Source organism: Lissotriton vulgaris, chromosome 6 (genome assembly GCF_964263255.1).
Source record: "Lissotriton vulgaris chromosome 6, aLisVul1.2, whole genome shotgun sequence".
In the NCBI taxonomy this organism is placed as follows: Eukaryota; Metazoa; Chordata; class Amphibia; order Caudata; family Salamandridae; genus Lissotriton; species Lissotriton vulgaris.
The window spans coordinates 509,717,410-509,739,799 of record NC_141694.1 but is presented as its reverse complement, the minus strand read 5'-3'; the positions used below and the strand labels follow the sequence as shown (position 1 = coordinate 509,739,799).

At 41.6% G+C, this 22,390-nt stretch overlaps 1 protein-coding gene across 2 annotated transcripts in view; it reads left to right on the top strand.

The window, feature by feature from the left end:
- The window catches only part of COL12A1 (collagen type XII alpha 1 chain), a 358,581-nt gene that overhangs the window by 93,240 nt on the left and 242,951 nt on the right, over nt 1-22,390 (top strand). The window contains exons 14-16 of one of the 2 annotated variants that reach the window (XM_086926512.1): nt 11,439-11,708; nt 14,615-14,881; nt 21,287-21,479. The exons of the other annotated variant lie outside the window; for it this stretch is intronic. Coding sequence (XP_086782638.1) covers nt 11,439-11,708; nt 14,615-14,881; nt 21,287-21,479 — 730 coding nt within the window. The remainder of the gene's footprint in view (nt 1-11,438; nt 11,709-14,614; nt 14,882-21,286; nt 21,480-22,390) is intronic. 2 annotated transcript variants of the gene reach the window in all.

The following is a 22,390-nucleotide window of genomic DNA, read 5'->3' as shown; positions in this document are numbered from 1 at the left end:
GTGGCCAACTATGGGATTTCTTGAAGGACCTGTCCACGATATTGGCTGAGCATTGTAGTGTTGTGCGGTCAGTGTCCATCTGCACATTTTACACAAAGTTGCAGACATGACCAGTCCATGGCCTTGCAAGTATGCCAGTGCGTGGGGCTCCGGGGCAGACTGAGGGATTTTCCTCTCCAGAGGCGGAGCGTGAGGCAATGGAAACAGCTACAGCCAGAGATAACAGAGCGGACCCAGCAGCTCTACACATGCCGAGCGTCTTAGGAACTTAAGACCCGGCACCCACCGTGCGGCCCTTTGATGTCCCAGTAAGAAATACCTCATGTTTCAAAAGAGAGTTTTCCGTTCCCAGCTCCCCGCTTTGTGCTGCCATTTGTTTAAGCCTGTGCTGGGCTAGCACGCCCCATTGATGTACCATTTAAATGAAGTGGCTTCTCCCTAAATCACGGATGCTGCAGTTTATGAAGGCCTGCCTGCATTAAACACTTTGAAGTTAGCAACTATTGCGTTAACTGCCCCTCTGAACTCTGTAACTCTGTAACCTGTGGGCACGTGCATACTTGCCCCACGGGGCCTGTCACTCAGTACTCACAGATCAGAAGTGACTTTCCTAGTCTTGTACATGGTAACTTCCACAACGTGTAAAACCTTGTAAAACCCTTGCCTCATTTGTTTTCATACCCGTAGTAAATGTTTATAGCTGACTGCTAAATACACGCTGAGTGCAGTGACCTTTGCCGCTGTGGGTGGCGTGTAGTAAAATATTGAACGCTTCTGCCAGTCATAAGGATAATTACAATATTCAACTCAAGTGTTACATGTTACTGACTGCAGACGAATGAAACTCTGATTTGCTGCTGGATTTAAACATGTGCCTCTTCATAGGCGCCTTCTCCACAGAGATAACTTCCCATAGAATATCAGAAATGAAGATCGACGTTAAATCTACTTAAGCAAGTTATTTCTTCTTTGACTTATTCTTTGAGAAGATATTTCCGAATAAACAAAAGTTGTATTTTCATTTGCTTTGGCCCAGCATTCCTAGCCAGATTTATGCTTTTATGGCTTCCTTCTTTTGAGATATATACACCCTGACATGTTTCTAAAAGAAAAACAGAGATGTCTACTTCTTCCGTGTATGCTCTTTAATAGACACTAGGATCTGGATGCAATATTAACAATAATATGATATATGGTACAGTGCACCCCCAGCCATAGATGATAAGGTTGGCGAAAGTCACAGAGAGGATGTTATTATTAGTGAAATGTTTAAAGATCATGGCTACCCCTGGTGGTTTTCCAGCGCTGCACGTCAGGCTGGGATCATCAGAACCCGCCACACAGAACAGCCACTCAGACCTGGCCACTCAGAACAGCCACTCAGACCTGGCCACACCTGGCCACTCAGAACAGCCACTCAGACCTGGCCACTCAGAACAGCCATGTTTTCTGCTGTTTTCGAAAGATCGTTAGTGAGGGACATTGACCAGAGGCAGAGAGGTTCTCTGGCTAAATAGAGGAAACACGATCGCATGCCAGGTGAATTTGTGAGGTTGTTGACACTGAATTTTCCACGAAAATAAGAAAGCTGGCCTTTAAGCTGGCTCCTGCCTGTAATTAAATCACTTCTAAGAAAACTTCTTGCTATCAAACCTCCAGTCATGAAAAAATACGACAAAGTAGCCTCTTCTGGAAAGATCCTGACATTCCCCTGTGCTGACTATTTAATCTTTGTATTCGTTTTGGTCCAGATCTATGGTTTAGGGCTTTGCCACGACACCCCAAAGTAAAGACAAACAGACCTGTTTTCGCTTAAGTTCAATTAAGAGGCTTGTGTACACAGAAATCTGATCTCGGTACAGGCATTTCCAACTCAGCTTGGTGCCCTGCTGCTTCTGTTTGTTGACGCTGAGGTCGGTCTGAGGGATGCTGCTTCTGTGTATTAATGCCGAGGTGGGCCTGTGGCAGTGCCGTTTTAGCGCATGGGCACACTGGGCAGTTGGCCCGGGGACCCCATGAGCATAGGGACCCCATGCAGACCAGAATTTAACACTCATTTTCCGCTAAACGTATTTATTTCTGTGAGTAGTTGTGTAGGCGTGGCCCAGTGCACTGCTTTGCCCATGAGCCTGTAATGCTGTTAAGCAGTGTTTCATTTGGAAAAAAAGTAAGTGCTGGGGCTTTCCTCAGGAGGCAGCTTGCACCAGCACATTTCTCTTGTTAGCTCCGCCCAAAACAGAAGCAATTTCTTACTGTGAAATTTGGGAAAGGTGTGACCTAATGGCCAGAGCTGCCAACCTCGGAGCTGGGAATCCAGGCTCGAGCCTTGGCATTGGCTCAACTTCCTATGATTCTGGGCAAATCACTTAATCTCCTCATGCCTACCAAAAATTAATGTTTCCTTAATAAAAAACGCTGGTGTTGATGATTAAGTGCCGGTGATGAGCACTCGAAACCACCGGCTCAAATTAAGCACTGCTGTTAAGACGGCCCTAGACTGCGACTCTGCACTCTGTGAGGAGGCAACGGATCAAACACAGAGCTCTGTTTGGCGAATACAAGAGTTGATGCCTTGGAGCTGAGGCAGTTAACAGTAGGCTGCTCCTTCTCTCAATGTTAGTAAGAGGAAGGCTACACAGACAATCAAGCTTCGTCTCTCTGCTCTGGAAAAGGTACAAGTTTGTCTTTACTCTGACACTCAGAGACTGTAGTTGGTGGCAGGGCAATATCTTCTCTCACAGATTCTGAGGGAAAGTGGATGCCCACTGCACCACCATTATCAACTTAGCAGTGTGCTGTAACTTTACACTTGAAATGAATGATCACAAGCGATCTGAAATGCAATTTTGTGATTAAAAACGCATATGACACCAGAACACACTCACATGAAAACAAAGTATGTGACATTATAAAATAATAATGTTCCCTTGTATATAGTATGCAGTGTTTTAAATGAGTAACTTAATAAGGTGGATCTTTTTCATTGCGCGGCTCTGAGTGACATCAAACAGACGAGAATGAAGCTTGAGTTGTCTATGATGTCACTCAAAATCCCAAGGCGAAAACCCTTCCCATTATTCAGATTTTTGACAGCTATGACTTAATGTGATGTATGCTATGTTAAATCATCTGCACCACTTGTCAGTGATGGCTATTTTGTCCTATCAGCATAGGTCTGCAGAGAACCATGCTGAAAGGGAAGAAGGAATGGCGCTGCCCACATTGTCTCACCTCCCTCGGGTCAGTGGAGATCTGACAGAAGTGGAAAAATGCAGATAAGTCTGGCAATTGCAAATTCACCTTTATGCTCTGGATACCTGGGCAAGGTGGTCAAAAAAGGGGAAGTGAGCACTTCTACTTGTGACAACACAAAACTGGGTAAACACCGTGGTTACCCATTATTGTTACGTCACTACAGTAAATAAACAGATTTCGATCTGGTTGTTAACAGTAAATGCATACTTGGCAGTGATACCTAACAAAAAGATCTCCAACCACAGCACGGAAGCACATATGGGAACAAATACATTGGTCCTTAGAAGACAGGAGGGTGGTAAAATGCAATGGCATACCAGTTGCTGTTAGTTTTGTTCCTCCTCTCTTAGTCCACGAGTAAACTACTGCTTTTGACTATTTTTACCTAAGTTTTTCAGTTGGAGGTCAAGCTCATCATAATGTTTTGTTTAGTTAAAGGTCAGCCAAAATGAAAAAAACTCCCTCTTGGCAACTCACTTTCACTCTTCTATAGAAACATCAATCTTTGCTGCTGATAACAACATCTCAGTTGAATCCTTTTTGCCCTTGGCTGATCTTGAAGCAAATCGCCTGTGATATTGAAATGAAATAAATACCAGCATTTGTAAAGCGCACAGCTACCTCCGAAGAGTTGTCTCGGCGCTGGGGGCCCTCAGAAGAATAAGCAAGCTATTGCCCAGAGTCACATGGTGCTGGGCTAACCTGTCACCGGCACCGTACCATGAACCCTGTGGTCCGGAGTCAGGCACCCTGGCCGCTGCGCCACACCTCTTTCTCCTCCACCATGTCGGTACTGTTGCTCCCTGGCGCTTTGATGATAGTGTTTACTGTATTTCTTGCCACCACTTATTGAAAAGTATCCTAAAATGTTATTTCTGAATTCTTCCTGCCCCCAATTTCATGTCATGGTCTAACTTGAAATAGTGTTTCTCTACCTTTCTAATTCAGCGACCACTGATAAGTGACTACGAATGAATGTCCATGAATGGGGGTTATAAAGTGTTCTTCTAGCTAAGCAGCACTGTACAAAGATGGGAGAGATGCGTTCTGAGAAGGGAGAGGCATGTGGGTAGAAACAAAGGAAGATGAGGGTGTAGGATGGTGTTGATACTACTTTTCTTTCATGGCGATTCAGTGTATGAGCCCAACGTTCTGCTTGTGCTCCCTGTATGTTTATCTAAATTGTTTAAACCACTGGGAGGCACCATGTATCATCAAAGCCCTACTGTGTGTGCCTGCAGTGGTCTCCTTAAGGAATGATCCTCCAAAATGCATCCTCTAAAATAGGGACCATATGGGTTAAATTCCCTGATTAGTTAAAAACATTTTTTAAACATGTATATTTTAGTGAAAGCAAGAGTAAGACATGGACGTGCCACTGGACTAGCCCTGGTACATCTTGCAAAGCAAAGGCCTCTAGGACATCTGTAAATGTGTCTATATCCTGGACTGCTTCTGGCTAAAAAGAGCCACTTTGACTTGGAAGAGTACAGTGGTTTCCGTTTCAACTCGGTTGTAGACCTGAGCCATATTTATTACGAGCTGCCTCAGTAATATTTTAAGTTTAAAGGATTTATTTTATTTTCCAGTAGTGATTTATATTTTTCAGGTGGTGGAAAAGGATTTTGTTTGAAAGCAGCCCAATTATCAGCATAGACATGTAATGACAGATGCAAGACTGCATGAATGATGGTTTTAAAGCACTTTTCATCTGGTGGTTTCAAGTAGACACCATTAACTGAATCACTCAACTACTTGGGAAATATTTTGCTGTGAAAGCAGAAAATTTCCCGCTGAACTCGTACAGTGCCAAAGTGCGGATGTAAAATAGCCAATATAAAGTGACAAGTATTTTTATGAAGAATTACAAAATATTGAGAGTATGGTTTATTTTACTGTGAAACATCTGGTAATGCACATAGCTAAGTTTCCATCATTTCCCACTCGAGCAGCATTTATTATCGTATTGAATTGCAAAGTCTAGGACTGGAAACGTTTTGATTCAGACCAAAACAAGTAGATTGTGATTTATTTTTGATAACTAATAACTTTTCAACTTTGCGGAAGCTACGTGGCTTTTGCTAGTATTACTGTACAATTAACTTGGACAATAAAGTTAAATTAATTTCTTCACTGCCACGCTAGAAGGGGAAGCACTGCCTCTCTTAAAAAGTGAATAAGTTCAGATTTTCCTCTAAAGATTCACACTAATTGTAATATGGATATAGATGGTGACCACACTAAAATGGGCTTGTCTTTCATAACTGAGTACAAGCCAGCAGTCACAATGAGCAAAAAGAAAATCAAAGCAATCTGTCCATCTATCCATCCATCGATCCATCCATACATCCACCCACCTATTTATCTTTCTAAGCAACATTTAACTGTCCCCCACTCACTTATCTATGCATCCAGCCACTGCCTTACTTATATCTCTAGAGCAACCCGCTCACCTATCTTCCATCCATCCATCCGCCCGTGTATCTTTCCAAGCAACATTTAGCTGTCCATCCACTCACTCATACATGCATCCATCCACTGCCTTATATTTCAAATGCAGTCTTCTCACCTATCTTCCATCCATCCAGCCATTCATCCCACTCAGACCACCCATCCATCCAACCATCTAAAATCATCCATTGGCACGTGTATCATTCCAAGCAACATTTATCTGTCCTTTTTCTTACTCATACATGCATCCATCCACTGCCCTATATCTCTAGAACAACCCTCCCACCTATCATCCACCCATCCATCCATCACTACCCAGCCCGATAGTCAGCCAGTGAGGATCATAAGAAGAATTCATGAGCTGATAACTGGAAGTGTCTATACTCCTCACAAGTCAATAGAGTTTTCATAATTATGGAGCAATAGCATGTCTTCTGTTATCAGTGGGTTGAAGGTATGCATTGAAAACATATATAGCAAATAATGCGGTGTTAAAAAGAGCCTAACCATCCTTCTTTAACTTCATAAGACAATATAGTGGGGAGATGTGAGGAGCAACAGAGTCTCTTCTATTATGAATGAGCGGACGATATATGTATCAAATTTACATGGTGAATAATGCAATGCTAAAGAGATACCAAGTTTCCTTGGGACCAAATCTACAAATCAGCTAAAAGAGAGGTTATTTTGCCACGTGATCGTAAGTAAGCAGTGTTATCATCCACGGGCATCGAGGCGCTAACAACAGAGCAACATGCAGACAGGAAGGCACACTCAGACAGACTTCAAAGGGACCAACCAAGTCTTTAACACCTTTTGGAAAAGAGCGTGAGAGCGTTGTCCAGAAATTTCGTCAGGGTGAGAGTTCCACATTTTGGCTGCAGCAATTGAGAAGGATCTCCTAATTACTATTCACCAGGCAGATCTTACTGTGCTCCCTTCGACTAGTGATTTTGTGATGCAATCTTTTAATAAATAGGTTGCATCTCAAAATTAAAGACTGGTCACAAAATGTATATTGCAGTTTGGAACCACTTTTTGTGGCCACTCTTTTAGTACATCTGGATGCAGGTCTCCTAGAGTTGACTAATTCATTTTGCCTAAAAGGGTTGGTAATATCACATGTCATTATGAGTCATAGGTTCATTCCATTTTAATATTTGTACTTCCTGATATTGTTGTAATGTTATTAAGAAATACGATGCAAAAAACTCTGGTTCAAGCACTGGTCATCAGTTGGTTGGGCTACTGTAACGCACTTCTGGCTGCAGAAAATTAATCTTTATTGAATAAACTTCAGGTGGTCCAAAACACTGCGGTCCGAGTGGTACAGGACATGCCATCCAGAACATCCTCTTTGCCACTGCTGTGTCAACTACACTAGCTTCCCATAAGCCGGAGAGTCACATTTAAGATCTGCTGCATTGCACACAAAGCTTTAAATGCCAAAGGACCTAGCAGCATAACTGACAAACTCATCCCTTATCTGCCCGGCAGAGCCCTATGCTCCAGGCAGAAATCTCTCCTTATCATCCCCCATTTTAGGATGTCCCATTTGGGAGGTAAAGCTTTTTCTTATCTTGCTCCCCTCTATTGGAATCGCCTGCCCTTGTAACTCGGAAAGTGCACAGATTTCCTTCATTTTAGGAAACTCCTCAAAAACAAAATCTCTTTGGCAATTGGTTCCTCTGTTTTGGTGTTTCTGCTGCCTCCAGCGCAAAGATACCCCTAAGGGGGTGATTCTGGTGCTTTATAAATCATTCATTCATTTAAGAAATCAGTTTGTACATTATGTCCCACCTTTCCTCCAACACAATGGTGAGACCTAATAAAAGACATTTACATGTTTCCAAGTTAATAACAATTAGGCCTCTGGTAAGATACATAAAGGATGTGGATAGATCTATCGGGCAATCAAGCAGTGCCCGATGACCTGGTCTGATAGGTCAGTGTGTCTGCCGTGGGCCTGTTTTATGGTCTAGTGGTCTTTACTGTTGAATTCTCTGTTATTAAAAGAACATTGCCTGAAGCAAGCTCAAATACATTCAGTCTTCCATACCTTGCAAAACGTGTTCCATACTTGTCCAAGTCTGGCCCTGGTACATATACTTGTATTACAGGTGCTTGGAGAATGGGAATTATAAGTTTTGTCTTTTCACATGAAGAGTTCAGCCACTAAGAACAGCTGAAATCTCTTTTTTTTTAGATATTTTTATTGGTATTTACACATTACAGAATTACAATTTCACATGTAACATATATCAAGTTTCGCTGGCGTTAACATTAGGGCATGCTTTCTGGAGCGATGGCTGTGCTCGTTTGTTCGAGTGTACATATAACATAGAACATGTGGGTAGATTGCGATAGGTCGCATGTTTAGTTGGTACGTATAACATAACACAAAACAGATATGTGTTTGGCTGTTATTTTAGGTGACAGACTGCCAGCCTATCCTGGGGATGTTTACTGCTAGTGTAGTGCATTTCCGTACTTTATGGGGGTTTATATGGGTTTAGGAATTTGTCTAGTGTTGACCACATCCCTCTGTTGGGCTTTCTCTAAGGTGTGTGTCGTAGTGCAGTGTTGTCAACTGTGTGAAATTCCAGGGGAAAACATGCAGGCATCAGTGTGGAAACACTGATTTCCCCAGGTATACCTTAATGAGGTGTAATCCCAGTCATTTCTGTATTCATTGAGTTTCTGGTAGCTCTAGTAACTGTAATTGTGTGGCACGGAAATAGCAGGGAATGTTATGGCCACTCTTAATGAAGGTCTTACTTGGAGTCCTGATTGGCATTCATCAATCTGAGAGGTGTGGACAAAATCCTGAGAGACGGCTCTGCTTGTCTTTTTGAATGTGCTCTACACCACTGTGGGTATCCAACATTCTCCAACGTGTTTCCCATAACCTGAATTCAACTAGTGATGGGTCTCAGAACTGTTCAGAGTACTCACAACAACATTAACAAGCACTGGCGTTGCCAATAGGTCTCGCAGTAGGAAAGTTTGAGCTATTGGTTTTGTAAATGACATTTTATATTTATATATTGTTATTGACAATGCCAATAACGATATATAAATATAAAATGTAATTTACAAAAGCAATAGCTTAAACTTTCCTACTGCGAGACCTATTGGCAAGGCCAGTGCTTGTTTGTTATTGGTAAGTAGGTGTCCTCAGAAGTGTTTCTTGAATGGGGCATTTGTTTACTTTTTTTTGTTTTACATGTTTGATGATTTTAATTAGTGCCTTAAATCTGAAAAAAAATATTTCGGAGACGCCAAAGAAAGTTAATTACCTATTTGTGTTTATATTCGAGTTGTATAGCGCTTCATACCACTTGTGAGACGCTGAAGCACATAGATGGAGAGGAGCATGCTACACAGCGAGAAACTGCTTGGGTGGAAAGAGGTTGTATTTGCAGTGTGGTCTGTGGAGAAGTGTTTTGGTGTCGTGCATCAGTAATCAGACTGGTGCTCTTAGCCAGTCTTGGGCTCTGGTGTTTAAATTGTAGAGGCAGGTAAATATTGAGAGGTAGAGAGTGGGCCGTTTACTTGGGTCATTTGCTATCAGTAATTATTCATCAGTAATTATTCATGTCCCCATGAAAGTTTCTTTTAATTTGTGTAACCATGAGCCATCGACCCTTACCTATGCTAATTGTCTTAGTTGGAGGCCACCATTAAGGAGATGTAGCCTAGTGGTCCGAGTTGCCGGCTTTCTCAATGGCAGCGCAGGTTCGAATACTGGCCTCGGTTCAACAGCTTGTGATTCTGGGCCAATCACTTAACCTCCCATGCCTCCAAAAAAGTTCAATGTAAACTTGTGCTCATGTAAAGGACTCTAATGCGCTTGGGCCATGTATGCTCGACATAAAAAATACAACAAGTAAATTAACAAAATAAGCATGAAATGAAGTAGCTGATGTGATTCGGACCTCTTCAGTATTTGTTTTTACGTGTTGAAAAGTAACCCAAAAAAAACTCTGTGGGTGGGGGATGGCCTTCAACTCTGAAGAATCCCTTGTGCCCGCTTTGAAGTGGAGTGGGGTGTTTTATGGCCCTTCAGCACAGGTTGTAAATGTTCGAGTCCGACGGATAGCGGGCTTGATAGCAGACAGAGGTGATGGGGTGGGCACCGCCCCCCTCCTCGCCTACGGCTAGTTTTCGTGAGACAGAAACGCGATGCCAGTTAAACCGGACAGGAGGGATCATTCCGACTCGGAACTGCCCTTTTTCAAGGCGAATGACAAAGCTATTTACAATGGGATTTGTTGGCCCGTCTACAGCCTGGTTAGAAGGCTGGTTTGTTCCTGCACAACGTGCATTTTGGGGCTCCTGGGTGAATAGACTGGTATAGTTATTCTTGGCAGCGAAGCTTGAAGAGCAGGGCGACTTACTGTGTGGAAGCTCAAGTTAATCTACTGTATTTTTTTTCAATGTGCTTTCAATGCAGAAAAGAGCTAAACAAGTAGACAAAATAAGCTGTATTTAAAGTGACAACACTGCACAAAAGGGTAGACATTTTAATAAAAATCAACCGCCTTCAACTGGCGACTCTGGGTCTAGGGCACAGTGTGATCTCAGGCGGTTCGTACTTATTAATCCATTTTCTACCAGAGCTCTAATACCAGTTGTGTGCAGAGGACAGCAACAGATTCCCCCTACAGTAAGTAATGTATGGCAATGAAAGAACAAGTGGGGCCATGGGTGAGGGGAGGATGCTAGACCTGTACAACACAGATGGGAATTATGATCCAGAACTGTGACCACAATTATGCAATTCTTTAGGCTGCGGTGGCACCTGGGAGTCGAAAAGAGAACACGGAGAGGCAATAGTTTGCGGGGAGAGAGAGGGGATGTGCTGGTGTGGGAGGGGGGAGGTGCTGGTGTGGGAGGAGTGCTGTTAGGGCAAGGCTGTGTTTGCGGGGAGAGAGAGGGGAGGTGCTGGTGTGGTGTGGGAGGGGGGAGGTGCTGGTGTGGGAGGAGTGCTGTTAGGGCAAGGCTGTGTTTGCGGGGAGAGAGAGGGGAGGTGCTGGTGTGGGAGGGGGGAGGTGCTGGTGTGGGAGGAGTGCTGCTAGGGCAAGGCTGTGTTTGCGGTGAGAGAGAGGGGAGGTGCTGGTGTGGGAGGGGGAGTTGCTGGTGTGGGAGGAGTGCTGCTATGGGAGGAGAAGCCTGATGCCGGATGGGGGCGGGAGAGCCTGGGAATGCGAGAGGCTGGGCTGGGCTTGCATGCGATGCGCGTGCATGTACACGCGAACTGCATGAAAACCGCGGGGCTGAAAGCCCTTTGGTTTGAAGATGTTTTCGCCACTTGAATTCTCGCTACGCTCGATGCGCTTGCGCACATCGATAGGTCGCTAGACCTAAAAAGTGCATACTTTTTTTTCAAACCGTCTTTGGTCTTACTCATTGTTTCATTTTCTTCTGTTTTATTATGGTAGGTTAAAATCTTGAATTTTGGAATTACAATGTAAGTGTCTTGAATAAAAATAAGATGCTGAAAACCTCAATACAGTTCTCAGTTCGCCCTGTGAAGCACTGTCTAGTTCAGCGAGAGGGGCAGTGAAGTTACAATGTTTTCAGTAGCCATCTTAATGACAGAGAGATCGATTTGTGATGATACCTCACATACAATGTGTTTCTGAATTGTAAATGTGTGCACGTATAGGTCGTACTTGAAACTTCCATTTTCTCCATGCTAATCTGTTGTAATCCCAAATGTCTTGCAGAGCGTGGCTCCCCTCGTGACTTGATTATTAAGGACATTACAGATACAACCATCGGCACATCATGGACTGCCGCTCCAGGAATGGTCAGAGGCTACAGAATAGCATGGCAATCACTTTTCGATGATAAAACAGGGGAAAACCTTGTCCCCGGCGATATCACAAATACTGTCCTCAGGAACCTGGATCCTGAGACGAAATATAGACTTTCTGTCTATGCCACCTACGCCAGTGGTGAAGGAGACCCCTTAACCGGGGAAGCAACAACTGAAGGTACAATACGCAATTCTTGCATCCAGTAAAGGCTTTTGAGTCATGGAAAAAATATGACTCAATTTGTAACACTCATTTTGCATTTGTAATGTATATCATAATCTACTTATTTTGATTAAACATAAAGAGAATTAATTGCCGTACAGTCTTGAGGGATGTAACCAATTCTTACCAGTCACTTCACAATGTAGCATTGGTGCCAGCAGCAGCGCTACGCCAACGCTTGGCATTCATCCAGCTCCTTTGGTGAGTGCAGTGCTCTCCGCGTGGCCTTAATAGTTTTCCAGTTTTGGCATTTCATTAACAAAATGGAGTTGCGCACTTAACCTTACGTTTTGAAGTTTCATTTGTTGGACAAAGTCCCTCAGCTCTTGAAGCATTATCAGGGTTGCCAATTCCTGTTCTCATTGGTGTGCTACACCATTCACTTTCATTACTCTACACATTATTCATAAAAATAAGTCATGTTAGGTCATTGGTCATTTTTCATTCTGTCTACGAAGACATCACTTACACAGTTGTTGTCTTTCCAACAATAAACAATTGACCATATATTTCTCTCCTTTACAGTTTTTATTATGTGTTTGGTCACATGTTTCAAGTTATAGTCATTATCCTTTAAGTCCCTAAGCTATGATACAGTAACGCTGAAGCTCCAATTCACATTTCTCCTCAAAATGTGTTAGTGCTGCTTTGTCAAAGTTGGCAATTTACTTTCCCGTTAGAATAAAAAAGTAGAAAATTACATTTTAAGTAGGTATATGAAAGTAGCTATTGAGTTGCAACAGTCCAATTGAGAAGCTTTCCGAAGGATTCATGGAGCTAGAAAATGCAGAAAACAATTGAACAATTTACCATTGACACACTAACTTGAGTCTTACATACCAGCACCAAAGCAATTTCTTCAGATAGTTGTAGAATTGCTGAATTTCCCAGATGTCTTGAATCCTTTAGACTTGGGGTCTTTCTTGTGACGTGTAAGAAGACATAGAGATTTCCTGTAATCCTTTCCTGATGCAATCTTTCTGTTTTGATGCATTGGGCACTGTATTGTTTTTCATGTGACAGACTGGCATTCTTCGGCTATGATGCAATCTTGTCTCTGTTGTAACATAACTACATTTGCTTGCCAGTGCTATAGATAAATGCCTCTGGTTTCAGCTTCATGTCAGTTTTGTATGTCACTTTCAGATCGATTCAGTTTTCCTCTTAAACTTTACTTTACTAAAACAGACACTAGTATCAACAGTGTGCCTGGGACAGACTGGCCTAAAAACGAGTTACCACTCCTTTAAAAGGCTACTTCGAGTACTTTCTGGGCAATCACGGTCTCCTTCTTCCACCTGGTGCTCTTCTTCTTATCCATGTCTACTGTGAAAGCTATGCCATGCAACACTTTGCCCATCATCACAAGTTTTAGCGTTAAACCTATTTAAAAGGCTCACCGTGCCCCCTTTTCCCTTGCTATGTTTAACAGAATACTTACTTTTCTATTTCATGCACCCCAAGCTGCAAGAATTACAAGCTGAATGACAAAAACACTTTTTTTTACTTTTAAGTTTGACTTTTTCTTTCTTTCTCTATGTGCTCGTTTGTTTCTTTGTTTCTCACTTGATGCATTCAAATTGTACTATCGGAGAATCTCACTGTCGTCCCCTGTATCAACTCCTGTTCCTTTCACTTTCAAAGATGTCATTTCCGTTCTTTGCAGCAGCATCATAATTTATTTGTCATGTTGATAGTGTTTGTTATGTTCTGTATGGGTTGTTATTCATGCCATAATCTTCAACATTGAACTTTTTCTCTATTTTTGATTTGTACTTAAGATTTAGTAGCTCACAGTAGTAATATATTATTACTGATTCACACTACTTCAAGTGAAGTATTTGTGGTCTATTTTCACCATATTCAAGTTCATATCTTTTGAAAACACTAGTTCAAATTGATCGCTAAACTGGTGATTCTGTAAGGGTGACTAAAGTTTCAGGTCCTGATTTAGTGTTGATGGTAATGGAAAATCCACTGGTACTTGGAAAAGACCCTAAATCCGGAAGACAATTCACTGGTAGAATTTCCTTCCCCATTGGCTGAGGAAACTCCATAAGTGCCACCCCCCCCCCCACCCCATCCTTCAGATTTAGCACTACGCCTTATATCATGTCCCTGGTGCCATTAGTTGTCCCCACATGAGCACTCACTTTGATTTACAATGAAATTGAAGCTTAAGCAGAATTCTTTTGTTTCAGACATTAAGGTCCACATAGTGGGCTTTTTTATCAACTGAAGGGAAACACAATGTAAAGTCTGACTTTGGAATTTATGCCATTCAGCTTTCATTCTATACCTGATGCCAACCTCAGGAGGTTGCGCTCCTACAGTTATATATTAATCCCAACCCCATATGAAGTGTAACGTCACATGTCTGTGGGAGGATGCGAAACTATACGTAAGGTAAGGGGATCACCTGTGGTAAAATAACATTACACTCGTCCAATTTCACCTCTAAGCTCACTCAACCCACTTGCATATTCACTCACTCAGACATCAAAATCAGATATGCCTGTCATAACATAAACTCTTTCTCATATATCCGGGATGTAATGGCCAGGGCTGCAGGGCCATGCACCGCACACTGTAATTGCTAAAATGTTAGAAAGTGAGTTCCAGTTCCTGGAAACGTTGCATATTAAAATATAATAAGGATGGGTTTGGAAAGTATAGTGATTCACTCTGCGTGTAGCATACGTGCCTTATGAAATGGTTCTTTCCACTAACCGATCATTATATCCAGTTTGTTTATGGAGATTCCAGTTTTTAACTCCCTTAAAAATCATTGAATTTGTGGGGTAGAAGATATTTCCGTTCTTGAACTGCTGTAACAGTTGGTTACATTTTGCTCCACACAGCGTCTCCTGAAGGCAAGACTGTGAAAATTAGTGAAGAGACGGAGACAACAATGAAAGCGACGTGGCAGCCGGCGCCCGGCAATGTCCTGAACTATCGTGTTGTTTACCGCCCACGTGCTGGAGGGCGGCAGATCGTTGCCAAAATTCCACCAGCAGTCACATCCACAGTATTGAGAAGACTGACACCGCTGACAACCTATGACATTTCTGTCATTCCTGTCTACAGAGAAGGCGATGGCAAAACAAGGCAAGGGAGTGGAACCACACGTAAGTTTCCAATGAGTAGGAGGCTGGGAACGAACGCTTGTGAGTGAGTGCTTGGTACCACTGAAAAGATGGTGCATAAATCTTGCTATTTATGGTTGCTTTACTGTTTTCTACATGACATAAAAAACATTTTAAAGGTATTAGTCTCTGTGTAGACATATATCAACATAGCAATAGCAAAATCAACAAAGCAGCAAGGAACAACAATGCAAGCAATAATAATATGTACAATAACACCATAAATATTAATAATAACAACAACAACTACAACAATAATAATAACTATAATAATATAAATAACAACAACAATAATAATGATAATAATGAGTAGTAGTGGTATTCACTATATTTGTGGCACACTCCCAAACCACCATTGTCTCTTGGTACTTAAGTTGCAAGTGTTGATATTTCCTAAATCAAAAGAACTCTTGTTATCGATTTGATAAGGTTTAAAAGTGCATTGCAATTCTAACCTGCAACTTGCAAGCTTTACACAGACTTCTTCAGTTGCTGTGCAAGCAATGACCAATGGAACCAATGAATTCTGACTTGTCTTGGATACATGGAATAATTTGCCATTCGACGTTCTAAGTGCATCCTGTTCCAGATTTATAGACTTAGTTTATGAAAGATTGTTCAGGTTTAAATCAGACTTCAAACTGTGAAATCTGTAAGGTATGTGCGGGTGAAAAATGCATAATTCCCAAGTGTGTAAGTGAAAACATACGTTTCTAATATACATGCACAATTTACACAAATAGATATACACACACACACATTTAAGCCTACTGACTAGTGTGAGGTTTACATGGTGTGTCAGTGAGGTGGACCAAGACATCCAATGCCGATGAGGGGAAAACTGACTGAAATGTGACATTGGGAGAGTTCAAAAACGAGTGCAAATGCATTTCCCACCCATTTGAGAACATGTAAGTTATATTTGAAAGATCCAGGTGTAAGTGCTGTTTAAAGTGTGGGGAAAAAGGGCCGGTTGACCCAGTTTTCACAATGGAAAAAATGAATAAGGAGCATATAAAATAAATTTTGAACTGAAGAGAAAAAAGTGTCAACCAATGAAATTGAAACCAATAAATGTAAGAATTATTTGCCTACCAATTGGTTGTAATTTTTAAAATATGTACACAACGAACATCATTACAGCACGTGTAGGGAATACCTTGTGAGGAAAACACTTACCAACACCAGTAGGTTTCGATTGTGAATCCCTTAGCTCAACCCTGGGTAGCTGTGGCTCTGATCAGTCAGGTTTATGCAAGAAAACAAGTGTAAAACATTTAAGCAGCACCAAAACAATTGGAGAAGGAATAGCTGAGACACTCAAGAAATCCGACACTGGTTTATATAAAATGTACTGCATTATTATGTGTTTTTAGATTGCAAAATGAAAAAAATCCACCAGAGGGTTTTGAAGATATAGCAATTACAAGGTGCAGTAAATATGCACTTTTTCACTTAACCACGAAAAAGCATTGGTAAATTCAATCAATATGACACCTCTATACCTTTTCATGAAAACCTTAGATAAGTATCATCCTCTTACTTTGAGTTATTATAGGCACCCAACCCTGGCAGAGTGCCAGTCAGGAAGACCAGCAAGGCCATCAAAAACCGTTATCTGCCAAAATAAAAACAGTCTTCAGTCAGTTCTAGTTACCTTTATCTCCTTGCCATACACTTCTATGCAAGGGATACAGGATGCTGAAGATTCTCAAGGATGCTGTGGATATGATGTGGTCAACAGGGATTTTTCTGTGGCTACTCCTCAGTCGATGACTCGGTGAGATGAACCTGGTGATGGAGGACAACATCCCAAGAAATCCTTTCAAGCCTGGCAGAAGTCTAGTCACTACTGGGCTACCAGCCGCCTGGTATCATGGTCACAGGCAAATCCTTCCATGGGTGGTGACTTACCTTCTGGGCAATCAAGCTCCATTTCAATGGCTCTCCTGGTTCTAGCATGTCCCTAAATGAGATATCGATATCCAACCTTCACAAAACAGAGAAAAGTTTTCAAAAATACAGTACATGTGGTGAGTAAACGACTAAGAAACCTTCTTAAGAAATGAAGTTAAATCTGGTAATCATATTATATACTGTAATGCTGAATCCAACACATGCTAGGAGTGCAGTCGTCACTCCATAGTCAACAAATGAAAACAGAACACACATCGTATTAGGCAAGTGACATAATGATGGTGGACAAATATTTGCAGACCCAGACAAACTAACATGCAAAAATTACATATTGGTAACTAGGTGATTCAGGACCCAAATAAGTGTTACCTCCCTGAATCGGGGTGCATTGCTGGTATTTTCTTCCTTGCACCATAGAGTAGGGCATAGAACTGCATATCAACTGCAGTTAGGAACTGGAAAATTAAACACAGTTTTCAAATTACGAGCTAGCGCCAGTGACAGCCAAAAGTCATGCAGCCAAAGCATTCAGTCTCTACTGCAGTACTCACATGAGCTGATGCGGAGTGGCGCTTACGACCTACCCCCTCTGCTTGTTTGAAGGTAGCGTGTGGGTGTGGGGTGGCTATATTTAAATGTATCTTTCTCACCAGCTGTGTCTCGTTTGTTGGATCATTTCTGGTTTAGCATGTCACGTAATTGCGAGTAAAAGTAGTGTGGCCATTTCGTCAAGTCATTCTCAATGTAAAAATACATTTATTGCTAATATATGAGACAGAGTAGCGATTAATAATTGTAGCTCAAAAAACCATGTGTTATATTTTAAGAAATAGGACAGAACCGGGCTGGTTTGAACAGCAAAACGGGTGCAGCTAGTGAGCACCAGTATTATCCTTCATGCAACCTGCCAGATGTATAGTGGGTAACTTGAAAAGAATTGAAAGTGATGGGGCCATATTAGTCTTGTTATTTTTGATGAAACGTACTTAGCTCTAAAGTGAGAGACGTTGTCATTGAAGAGACAGCCTGTAATGCGGGGAGTGTCTCTTTTCTAAAATTCCACCCGCCCAGCCGAGGAAGCCACGGCAGGGGTCGGACTGCAAAGTGGATTGTGTTTATCGAAGGTGCCACCAGACATGTATATGTAAATACAAGAGGGGTCTGTAATGCTATGTGGCCAATGCTTCAGGGTGTATTATTAGGTAGCCTAAGGATAAAATAGTTTTCAGAATAGTGTGAACAGGGGTACTCTAGAAAAGAGAGGTGATGTCTGAAATCCCATGTTTTGAAGAAATCTATGTTGTGACGTAGCAATTAGCAGCCTGGACTGTCTCGAACATGAACATTCCGGATCGTATGATTCACAGGTGACTCAGGATCATGCGGTTCGCAGCATGGAATGGTTGGAACCCTGTAGTTCACAGTCTCATCTGTTGACTTTGTGCCATGGAATGGCATCATTCAGTCCACACACACGTGTTTTCAGACTAAAAATCCAGCGCTGTTCTCTATTGAATAGTGACTGTTGATGCAAACGCTCATTAGCTTCCAGGATGGTTCATCTGACGTCATCCGATGTATGGATGGCAGTGAGAAAATGTGCCAACATCTTCACTGTGCTGCGTCTGTAACATACATTCCTGTGGTGTTCCATTATTTTGGTCTTGGTTGGTCTTGTTGTCATTCCGATAAAGTTCAGTGTGCAGGGGCAAGTGATTAGATATATACCTATCTCCAGGTGCTCTTTTTGTGTCTAGATAAATGATTCACTTAGGTGGATCTCCTTAGAGACTGTACTGAAAGGACATATGGCACACATAGCACATGGGTAATGGCCCATGACTGGTGGTAAGTCCCATATGGTGCGTTGTTGAATCCTAGGAGTTGTTTTGGGTCTGGTGTGAACCAGAAGGTCTTTTAGGTTCTGTGTCCTTTTGTAAGCAAATCTGGGATCTTTTAAATCCTATTAGAGGTAAATGTAAAAGTTACTACGCAAGTAATCATGTCATCCAATACCTTGCCTCGTATCTCTAGTTGAGCCTCTCAATGATTGTTCCTTGCTCTTTTCTGTGATGGCATGACTATCTCGGGGTGATAGTCCAGTGTGACCAGTTTGGTGTTTAATTCCTTGACTCGAATGTCATATTATTTCAGGGTATCACAGTTGTGCTGTAAACATTGAACTTACCCAAAGGGAAGAATGTTGTGCAATGCTTTGAGGTGGTGGCTTACCTAGAGGAGGAGTCTATTTCGATCAGTGAGTTTTTAAAAATGTGTTGTTGACAGCCTACCTGCATGATGGGCGATTAGGAGATCCAAAAAAGATACTGCTTGGTTTGATACTGTGCTGGTAAATCTCAGATAAGGGTTAAGAGTGCTGACTAAGTAACAGAAGTCAGGGCAGGCATCAATGCCTGTATGCCAAAAGACTAGGATATCATTAGACAACCCATTAGGATGAAAAGGACAAGCAAGAGGAATAAGTACATTTGTAATCATTCTGATGAAAGAATCATTGATCGGATTGGATACAATGTAATGATTGAAAATTTACTGTAAAATTATCATTGGATCATGTTTGAAAGAAATAAAGATAGTTAATATGATGTTTTGGAGACCATTTTTTTTAATTGTTATTTATCTTTGCTCTGAAAGAGTGGCATTTTGAGGTAGATGTGTGCATGATGGAATAAATGTTGGTTGTCTGATGAAGTTAGGTTATGATGACTATGGTATGAGTTATTATTAAGTAAAAATCACCAGTACACTTCTCACTTTTTTTGACCCCATGCGAATTTGCCATACAGATGTTATAAAAAAATTAGTGTTCTATATTTCAATGGTATTTTGCTATGGGAACTTCATATTTTCGTATCACATGAATTTTTAATGTCTTGCATGAATAAATATATCAGGTGAAGCAAACAATATAGGAAATGCTATATAAAAGTGGATCAAAGTTCATTGTACTGGCCGAACATATATGGTGAATAAATGATGATTTATTGAAACAACAGGTTTCTGGGGGCTCTTTGCAGTTTTTGCCTTGCCCCAGGAACCCTTATCCGAAATGCAGGGGGTCCGGTTCTATATCATTTTTTGACCGACTCAATCACTTACAGCGTGTACTCATGCAATGGTTGAAGTTACGCTTACGGTTCTCTGAACATAAATTTTTTATTTTAATCAATGTTGTTATATAAGGAAAAGCCATTAGTCACCCAGAAAAATAAAAACTCCTTTTCATGCATGTCTATGTGCAATATTGTACATTTTCATTTTTTATTAAAAAATGTGCCTTAATCAGCATACACAACTTTCTTTGTTAGGCCTATGAATAAAGCCAATGAAATGATTGACCCTGTGACAGAAATTTCCATGTACAGAGGGCCAGATGTGCCAGCTCAATGCTAAAGGGTTTTAGTGAATGGGCCCTCGTTCCTGCTGTGAAGACACTAATGGGCACATTATATGGGGTTTTTAATGGGTATTTTCTCTCCTTAGATCATATATAACAATATTCATTTGCAAACCGTGTTATTTCACAAATGCTAGCAACACCACTAGTTCAAAAGGCACTTTATAAAGTGAGGTGTAAATAAAATCTACTATCATATATTACTATAATAATGACAAAATATATATTATTTATGAAATCGGGAAATCGCCTTCTAAACCTTGTTTCGCATCTGAATTTATGTTTCGGGAATGCAGAGCTCGTTTACAGGAGTTGCTTGCTCTTTTTCCAAACGATTTTTCGATTCCACTAACCACTAAATCTTCTTGTGCCATCTAGTTCCTTAACCAATACCAAATATTTCCAATTACAAAGTATGGCTAAATAATGCGGAATGTGTCTATCGCAAGCATTATAGAAACCTGGGTTTATCATAACTGTTTTTAATGGTGCATGTCCTGGATGTTTTGTCACACTTATGTATACGATTACTCTGGGCTTACAGGCCTATAGTGCAATCGGACTGGCATGCAAGGCAATCAAGCAGTGACGTTGGGCTGGTCTGACAGATCAATGTGTGGGCCGGTTTTTAGCAGTTTGTGGGCCTTTTTTATGGCTAGATGGGCTGTGTTTTTTTTTACCATTGATTCCTCTGATGTTACCACAAACATTGCCTGCATCAAGCACAAATATATGCAGCCGTCCATGCCTTGCAAAATACATCTTTAGATGTTCAAAATTGGCCTGATTTGCAATTTTAGGCCTCTTTTTTTGTAAGCTATATTGTTCTCTAAAGGGGGACACTTTTATTTTGGTGCCTAGGCCTATTTTAAGTCCCAGTACGACCCTGCGATTACGACAAGCGCTTGAGTTGACGATTTGCTGTATTAAATGTGAATGCAATGCTTTTCTGGAAAATGCCACTTTTTTGGGGCCGTGATAGCTTTCTGGAATAGTGAATATTGAAATGCACAGACAATCTATAATGAAATGCACTATTTACCCGTTTGCAGTTTCACCTTTCAAGCCGCCTCGAAATATCAAAACATCTGAACCAACCAAGTCCACTTTTCGAGTGACCTGGGAGCCGGCCCCCGGGGAAGTCAAAGGTTATAAAATAACTTTCCATCCTGAGGGCGATGAGGCGAGACTCGGAGAGATGATGGTCGGACCGTATGACAGTACAGTTGTATTGGAGGAGCTCAGGTATGTCACATCGCCCTCTGACTTTGCTTCAGCACGTTTAGGGGCATATTTATGAGAGTTTTGTATCAAGCTTGCAACACGCAACGTGGTACATATACGACGCATACCTCTATTTATGAAGCCACACAATGTTTGAGTGACCTCATAGATCTGGAGTAAGCGAACACAGTCTAACTCACTGCATTGCCTTAGTCTACCCTGGGCAGGTGTTCCATGAGCGTTGTGGTGGGTGTTTCCATGCAACTCCTATGGAGTTTGATGCATTGCTAAGGACTTATAAACTTGGGAATGCGCAAAAATCTTACACCTTCCCAGCGGAGGTGTAACGAGAAGAAATATCTTGATTTCTCCTTGTTTTTTCCTCTTTCTATGTGTATTGCAATCTTTAACACACATAGAAAGAGGAGAAAGCCTCTCAGTATTGAAACAATCCTGCAAGAACACAGCCACCCTTGCGGGTGCCGGTATTGGCGCTAGGCTACTAAAACGGCTACAGTGCAAGGGAAGGGGATAGGAATACGCTGTGTTGGATAAATACTGCGCATACCTCCCCTTTGCCTGTGACGCAGGTCAATGCAGCAAGGTGACTTGCTGTGCTGCATGGCTCCACAGTTTTCATAAATACGCCTCTAAATATCTTTCTCCTCTTTTGATGAAATTGTATTGCTTCCTATGTGCCTGGTGAACGCCATGTAGGGATTACAGAATATACATAATACAGTAACCATTCAAATGACGAGAAGCACAATAGGAGCATTGCTGTCTCTATTATAGGATTCATTCATGTTTAAAACCCTAAAGGCCAGCCTGTTACTGCGGGATCAGACAGTTGTAGATGCATAACGGGTGGCCTGAATAAATTATCAGTATATGTTGTAGGTCTGGACAATACTGGCAGCAAGAGGCTGTTT